Source organism: Limulus polyphemus, unplaced genomic scaffold (assembly GCF_000517525.1).
Source record: "Limulus polyphemus unplaced genomic scaffold, Limulus_polyphemus-2.1.2 Scaffold78, whole genome shotgun sequence".
NCBI lineage: Eukaryota > Metazoa > Arthropoda > Merostomata > Xiphosura > Limulidae > Limulus > Limulus polyphemus.
In genome coordinates, this window is record NW_013665688.1 from 1,225,162 (window position 1) to 1,233,952 (window position 8,791).

The following is an 8,791-nucleotide window of genomic DNA, read 5'->3' on the forward strand; positions in this document are numbered from 1 at the left end:
ACCTCCGTGTAGTGCCTTGGCCAACACTTATGGTTGCAGACCTGTCATCATTATGGGGAGTATCATTGCGGCAATAGGTTTTGTTCTATCTGCCTTTGCTACAGACATTGTTTTCTTATTTGTCACCTATGGGATTTTAGGAGGTAAGAGGATATTTATTTCTCAAATGTTTCTTATTTAGAAAGTTAGATCATTCCATTCTTAATTCATTCTTAAAGACGAAAGGTCAATCTTCGAAAACAACTGGGCTACTTATTGGCTTCTCTAATTATGATTTTTACACTACTGATCTTAAATGTTTTCAAAAAATCATTACATTTGTATTTGTTCAATAGAACTGATATGAATCTGCACGTGCATAGTAAGCCTATTAAAAACACCAGTTCTTAAAATAAAAATTTGCCTCAAAAGAAATTTAGCATGCATAATTTAGAAATACTAGTGGCATGGCGAAAAATAATACGCTACGCCTCAAACAAAGAAAGTAGTTTGTAAACTACAGTGTTTGTTTTAAATCTTTAGTACTATTGTCCAATAGTTATTGGTAAAACACTGAATTTTGTTAAGTTTCATATGTATATGTGCAAAATAGGTACCCTTTCTTAAAGCCCTTTTGTTTTCAAGTACATTTTCTACAGATAAAACAATTATTAACAAAATGATTTTATTAACTATCAAATACTTTGATTGTTCTTTGCTAAGTAAAAAGCTGCACAATTGGCTAGCTATATCGTGCCCATTGCAGGGATCGAACCTAGAAGTTTAGCATTATAAGCCACCAAGCTTACCGCTTACTTACGGGGAGGGCAATTTTCAAATAAATAAATAAACTCTTCAAAGTACAAATGTTATAATTAAAACATGTGTAACTTGGACAGTCCTTACTGTTTGTTATGGGGAGAAAGGCTTTGTTAAGTTGGAGAAACGTGATTATTATTAATTATACTTATCATAAGTATTTGGTCTATTACTGTTTTGAATATTGTGGACAGTTGATTGAAATACTATTATATACTCTTCTTCTTCTTCTTGAAAAAAAAACTATGGAGCTGAATAAAGAAATACAATAGGCCTAATACTCGTAATCTGATGTTGTTGTTTGAAGTTAAGCACAAAGCTACACAATGGGCTATCTGTGCTATGCCCACCACGGGTATCGAAACCCGGTTTCTAGCATTGTAAGTCCGCAGCCATACCGCTTAGCCACTGGGGGCTACTCGTAATCTATAGACAGGCATAGTTAATCGTTACTACTCTAGGTATTAGTACACAACTGAAAAATATTTTTGTAAACAATAACTTGTTTTAGTATATTATCATTTAAGCACATCACAACAATATTAAATAAGGATTAAAGTATCAGAGTTAGTATTCAAGTAGTATTTATTAAAATACATAGAAAATTTTTTTCTTTACAACAATTGCAGGTCTATATGACCATCAGAAACAAAATGGTGGGCATTTTGTCCAGAGAGGTAGCTGTTGTGTATAAATATGCTGTTTTTTGTATATGCAAATAAAATTATTATAAAAGGACATTTTAATATGTTTGATTGATCACTCTAAGTTTGAGTTTTTATTGTATTGTTTATTTCTTATCATTAGGAAGAAAATTTACTGCTGTCTCCCGTGGTGGGCAGAGCACAGATAGCCCATTGTGTAGCTTTGCGCTTAATTACAAACAAACTGAACAAAAGTAGAAAAAATGTGGTGGGCCGAGCACAGATAGCCCATTGTGTAGCTTTGTGCTTAATTACGAACAAACAAATAGAACAAAAGTAGAAAAAACGCCGGAACTTCCTCCTCATTTACCATAATGCCAAATCTACAGTTTTAAGTGTTCGAACTATTATTAACAGAAATCAGTCTTCATGTAGTACTTGATGACAGATCAAAATGTGTTAGTAATACGAGTTGAGGAGGGATAGAAATATGAAGGCCAAAGATAAGAAAAAACTTTATGCGCATAATGAAGCAAAATTATACGAAACTATGAATATGATATAAGAGGTGAATTTGAATTACTTAAAAAGTGTTTTTTATATATGACTTTTTTATATTGTTTTCGTATGTTCTATAATGCATAAAATGAAGTTAATTGCACCTGAGGATACTTTGTGGTTATAAAAGTCACTCTGAATAACCACTTTATTATTGCGCTTGTTTATATTTTTGTTTTGGCTATTTGTTTATTGTTTTTAGTTTTTAATGAACTTATATTAATTTTTATTTTCTTCAAAAGCATTTTAATCGTAACTAAGAACATTTTATATTGTTAATTTAAAGCTTTTTTGGTCAATTGCAAGTTTGATGTAGCAGATCAAAGAAAATAACCCACAGTTGAAACATGTAGACAGGTAACAACAAATCTTCGACCATCTGAGGACTGGTGACCCAAGAAGTATCCCCCATCTGAAATGACATTCAGTTCATGTATCATAGAACATATAAAATGAATAAAATAAAGCAATCTACATAAAATACTTATTAATTAAGCCAAATTCATACATTATATTCACAATACTCTAGTGTTTTGCTTCATTACGCTCACACAGGTTTCGTGAAATTTAACTCCCGTATTTTAACCTGTCATCGCTTAGATCATTTGATGTGGCATGAAGTATCGTATGAGAATGTTTGTGTAAAACTAGTTCAAACATTCAAAACTGTGGATTTGGCATTATGGTTAATAATAAAAAAGTCTGGCCTTTTTGTTCACTTTGTTTTCAGTAATAGCTTTAATTTTTTTTGGTTCTTTTCAGAAATAATACTGTAAAACTTCTGCGTGATTTGACGAACAAATCCTTATGTTGTGATTAAATGGATTGAAATTTATAAGTTCTTCATTATGCAATTAAATTTATTACTTTTATTTTATTTTTCAGGCACCGGCTTTGGATTTATTTTCCTTCCTGCCATTGTGACAGTAGGATTTTACTTTGAACGCAAGAGATCTTTTGCAACAGGAATTGCAGTTTGTGGTTCTGGGATCGGCACCTTTCTTTTCGCACCGGTGACCAGATTACTCATTGACTCCTTCGGTTGGAGGGGCACCATGTTGATTTTAGCAGGAATTTCACTACACTGTATCGCATTCGGTTTCCTCTTCCGTCCTTTGGGCCCACCAAAGCCGAATCCACGATCTAAGTCTCGACAGAAGCCGTTGTTATTGCGAATCAAAGAAGCCCGAGAAGCTCTGCACCGGTGTGACTCCGAAGAGTCAGTGGCCATCGATGATAACTTAATAGATCGAAAGAACGGAGTTGGAAGAATTTCGACGTCTCAGAGGTCATCTATAGTCGGTAACACCTCTGCTTCCACTTGTGCCTCTGGAAGCACGCTCCAAGTTGCAGGATTTAATGTTCCCAATCAAACCACATCATTCGTATCCCCTACGTGCAGCCATGGCAGTCTTCCACCCCCCTATAATGAAGTAGTTAATGATGACATCGCATCTTACTTAAACAACAACAGTCTGAAGGTTCCTAGACAGCCTTCACTCGAAAAAATCGCTGTTTTGAGAAATCAACAAAATAATAATAGAAGACTCTCCAAGATTAACAAAGAAGAAGCTCTTAGGCCATTTTACAGACAAGATATCCTCTTCAGTGCAAGCCTCATCCGTCTGCCGGAATTTCGGTCACAACCGGATATAGAACACTACCATTTCAGTATTATTCGGATCCCGGAACATAATGAAGAAACAGAAAATTCCATTTGGCGGCGATGTGGCTGTTCTCCTGCAATGATAGATACATTTCGTCAGATGTTGGATTTCTCTTTACTATTTAGACCCACTTTTCTTGTATTAGCTATTTCAGGTTTTTTGACTATGATTGGCTTTTTTGTGCCATTTATGTATTTGGTTGATCGTGCAGGAATGAATGGAATTCCCCCAGAAAAGGGAGCATTTATACTTTCAGTTATTGGAATAACGAACACAGTGGGCCGGCTCTTTAGTGGATGGGTGTGTGATCGGCCCGAGGTAAAGACCCTCGTTATAAACAACACAGCACTTGTAGTCGGAGGAGTGTGCACGGTTTTGAACCCACTTTTAAACACATACAGTCTTCTTTTAGCATACGCAGCAATTTTTGGGTTTTCAATAGGTATGTGTATCTTTTATTTCGTTATCAAATATGACGCATGTGTGGATTATTTGTGGTTTATACATATAAGTAAATTAGTATAGTTTACTTGACGCTGTAAATCAGGATCTCTGTAGTAATAGCATTAAAATCAGAGGGTAGACGGTAACTTATTTGTACAAAGACTCAACGTAACTTTTAGTAGTTCTGTATTCTATTAACAGTAACCATTCAATCATTTTTGAATTCTTAGAATATTTGTTTACGTTAAAACATCTAAAAATGCCTGTATAATTTGAAAATTATGTGCAAAGAAATGCTCGTTCCTACCAAAAGATAGCAGCCAATAAGAACAGGAAAGTCTATGACGAAGACAAGTTAATCATTGAGCATTTTGGGGTTATTGTTTGCGGTAACAAAGGCTTCACTTGCGTGAATAGAAAGTAAAAATATTTTCAAAAATCAAACAGATACAGAAAATATTAATGCATATGAAATCCATTTTCCGTTAAAAGAAACTCGATAACGTTTCAAGCTACGACACTTACTCAGTATGCTGTACAAACCAATGAAACTTGGAAAGCTTTATAAAAGTTGCAGCCAAGACCGCAGTAGTATAACACAGAATGAAATTGCTGTTTATAGATAAATTTAATGGCTAGTAGCTCAAAATATAATGATTTGAGCAACGAATGCTGATTTCAAATGATGTCATAATAAATTAAATTAAACAGTAGTTGTTGCTGCAACGGTTAGGGAAAATTGAAAAATATCGATATACATTATACACTTTATGATTAGAATTATTTCTTTAGGAATTCTCTGTATGCAAGTTGGTTTGTGTTATTATGTCATACAACATAAAATCTTAATTATAATTACGTTAACATTCAAAAGATTTTGGCTTTAAAGCAGACACACGAAAATGTGTATTAGACATACTTTATGTTTAAAACTGCAAGATATGTTGATTATCAAAATGCAAATGATTTCGCAACTAGAAACACGTCTATTTCTGGTTATAAGTAGGAAGAGAAGCATTTATTAGAAATTTTAGTTTCCAACGCAGTTGAAATTTTTTGGTTTTCCTATATGAACGGCCCGACATGGCCAAGTGGTGAGGGCGCTCGACTCGCAATCTGAGGGTGACGGTTTCGAATCCTCGTCCAACCAAACATGCTCGCCCTTTCAGCCGTGGGGGCGTTATAATGTGACGGTCAATCCCACTATTCGTTGGTAAAAGAGTAACCCAAGAGTTGGCGGTGGGTGGTGATGACTAGCTGCCTTTGCCCCTTGTCTTACACTGCTAAATTAGGGACGGCTAGCGCAGATAGCCCTCGCGTAGCTTTGCGCGAAATTCAAAACAAACAAACAAACCTATATGAACTATTGCACACGCGGGTTACTTAACTCTCGATATTCGGGTTGTATTCACATTATTTCTCCTAATGTTCTTTGCGGATAAAAAATTAACAGAAAGGCTGAATGTGAAAGGTTATTATAACTCCTAATCTTTCGTCTGAACTTATAATGTAAAATTTCGGCTAAATAATTTTTTTGTAATATTTTACTCTATCTACTCTGTTTAATTATTAACGTTGATTATTTATAATGATTTCTTGTATGTTAAATCGATATATCTTTATGAAATACAATGTATCTTTAGAATAATTAAGGTATTGGCTTTAAATGATATGCTAACTTGTTTATTAATAACGATGTTTTTACTTCATTATTTTGTTTCCTTTTTGTTTTATCAAGCATGCTTTGCTGCTCTTCGATCGGTTATCACTGCCGAAATTCTTGGTGTTGAAAAACTGACTAATGCTTTCGGACTATTGCTGTTATTTCAGGGGCTTGCTTCTTTTATAGGAGCACCCTTAGCAGGTACGTATTGCTGTTCTATTAAAATACCTCTGACCCTATTTGAAATTCTTACCGGTCCTTTTAGCGTATATTTTCTTCCGTCATGAAGCACGTTTGGCCAGATTGTTTACTATATGGTGGAAAGTAATTGAAAACATTGTTGAAATTACCTTTTGTCATTGGAAGCATTAAAATTGTACGTAACAAAATACACATTTTAATTATAGTAGGCGTATAAAAACTACAAACTTTTCTAGAAGAAAATCAGATAAAAACAGCTGTGATACAATGAAATCAAAAGTAGAAAAGTGAAAAACTTAAAATCATATATCACAAAAAATAGCTAATGTTAATTAGATATTTTAATGTTCACTAAGCTTCGGGCTGGGGCACCCTTCCTCTGGTGATTTTTAAACATTAAAACGGAGGAAGGGCGTCCCAGCCCGAAAAGTTGTGAACATTAAAACACTTCTTTAACATTAGCTATTTTCTGTGGTATAATTTTTTCCCCTTTTTAGTTTTTGATAACTAAACTTTTCTGTTCAGTTATTAGAAGATATAAGTAATGTTTAGTATTGGAAGATGAAACATCTTTAAGTAAGATACGACTCAGTTCAACGAAAGAGAATTTCACAATGAATATAATTATATTTCATTCAGTAACCTGAATGAAAATGCCTCGTAAAATAATCTATCAAACGTTTTCAGTTCGGGATCCCTTGTGTAAGGGTGAATATTAAAAATCCTTCCATTTGTCAGATAACTAAACATCAACATAGAATAATTACCGTTCTAACAAAAATAATAAAAACAATGTTAATTCAATAATAATACTATTCTATACGTACAGTTTATTTTAAAATTATTCCAAGATTTTAAACAATCAGTCACAAAAGATGTAGACTATTAAAAAGAAGGACAAAGCGTGGCCGAATTAATAGCGTGCTTAGATTGTAAATCCTAGTATTCAGTTTCGCGTATTCCCTTATTTTTTATCAACAAAATCTCTCTCTGAACATTGGGGCTGTGGGTGTGATAAGAATGACGGTCAAGCTAAACTTTTCGATCAGACTAGAGTAACTCAAGAGTTTATGTGCGTTGCTGACGGGCTGCATTATCTCTAGTCTATCAGTTCAGAATTAGAGATGGCTATGGACAAATTGTCCTTGTATAGCTTTTAGTGGAAATCTTAAACGAACTGAAAAGACAAAAGGAAACGTTTTCTCTATAGGTAAGGAAGAAACTGAAAGGATGAAGGAACCTCTCTCCTTTTAATATACTAATTTTAAAAACATCTTTAAAGATATGTTTTATATATTTTTAACTCTTTCGAGACCATTTGCGTCACTACCGATAGACTGAGACAACCTGATCTAATATATTCTGTTGTATATCTTATGCTATGTTTATCAGCATATTGTGCAAATAGTTTGAATATACACGGTTGGCTCAAAATCGGTTTGAGTATAAACATGTAGGCGGTGGGAGAACTGTACAACCAGTCTTTTGCCAGTTGGTACAGGTGTATAAAAACTCATGCATAATACATTTATCAAAAAAGAAATGAAGCTGCCAAATAACCTTGATGCCATAGTTGCCCATCACGTGACGTGACTGGGAATTGCATTCACTCATCGAGTAGCAGGAGCGTTACAACTACCCTAGAGTTAACACTTAAGCAAAAAATCGTATTCAGCATAAATGATGCTTCTGTCTGTCAATTTCTATACCGTTTGTTGTTGAAACGGACAAAAACATATTAAACATTTGATAAGACTTGCATTGATACTTCTGTGTTCTTAGGACGAAATATAATGTGTTTGAGGCTGTATTGCAGCGTCACCTATGGTCGTTTATTCGCAAATGAGTTATACACACGTTATATCAAGACACACAGTTTTGTGTTTTGCGGCAGAAAACAACAATATGCAGGACACAGTGTGTTATTAACAGGAGTGATAGTTTAGCGATTTTCACCTTTTGTAGCTCGAACTGTGGTAATCAAAACTATCGTACATTTTCAGTGAATATGCGCTACTGGATTCGTACTTCACATACCAAATTTCAAAGCAATCTATTAATATATCAAATTTTGATTGAGTTTCTTCCAATGTTTTTTCTTTGCATCAAAAGTACGGAAATTTTATTTGATAGAAAACATACATAACTTTTATGAATTTTATCAAACTTGGTACACTAATAGATACTTACAACCTACAATTAGGAGTCTCATTTGATAAGTCACATGTGCAAAGTTATATAACAAACAACCGCTCAAATTTAACGAAAATGTTTGCGCACACCTAAGCAAAACGTCACGTGAGCTATCGGCTAAGATTTTTGCTATAGCTTTACTTAAGAGTAAAAGTGGACTGTTTTTCTTCAGTCGGGTTAAAAAAGGCTGATTTCGAGCAGCAAAAGTATAAGGTGAAAGGACGTGAAGATAAATATTGGTTAGGCCAAGCAAACTAGATTAGCAGTTTCTAGCTATAATTTTCTAAAGAATCACACGGATGGACGGTTATTATTCATTGCCAACTTTTCAGCATAAATTTGCTAAATTTTTCTGAGATTATCCTAATTAAAGAGCGTTTAGCGTCACGTGATTAGCATAAATTATGATGCTTGATGCGGCTGTACTGATTGCATGGGGGCGATCACAAGAAACTGTTAGTCTAAATTCCATGGTGTTACTATAAAGGAAGCTACTGCCTTAGAGAGAAAAACTACCACCATATATTTCAAAGAATCTGGTTGGTTCTATAAATTAAAGGTCTGTTCCAAATAATAGGGTTGCGATTCTAAAGCTCATGTTGGTTACTATCGAGTGTCACTTT

The 8,791-nt window shown here is 34.2% G+C and overlaps 1 protein-coding gene across 6 annotated transcripts in view; it reads left to right on the top strand.

The window, feature by feature from the left end:
• Nucleotides 1–8,791, top strand: part of LOC106467309 (monocarboxylate transporter 12-like) — a 58,787-nt gene that overhangs the window by 47,492 nt on the left and 2,504 nt on the right. For all 6 annotated transcript variants that reach the window (XM_013927654.2, XM_022396098.1, XM_022396092.1 and 3 more), the window contains 3 exons: nt 11–143; nt 2,886–4,109; nt 5,850–5,975. In XM_013927654.2, the coding sequence (XP_013783108.1) occupies nt 11–143; nt 2,886–4,109; nt 5,850–5,975 (1,483 nt within the window). The remainder of the gene's footprint in view (nt 1–10; nt 144–2,885; nt 4,110–5,849; nt 5,976–8,791) is intronic.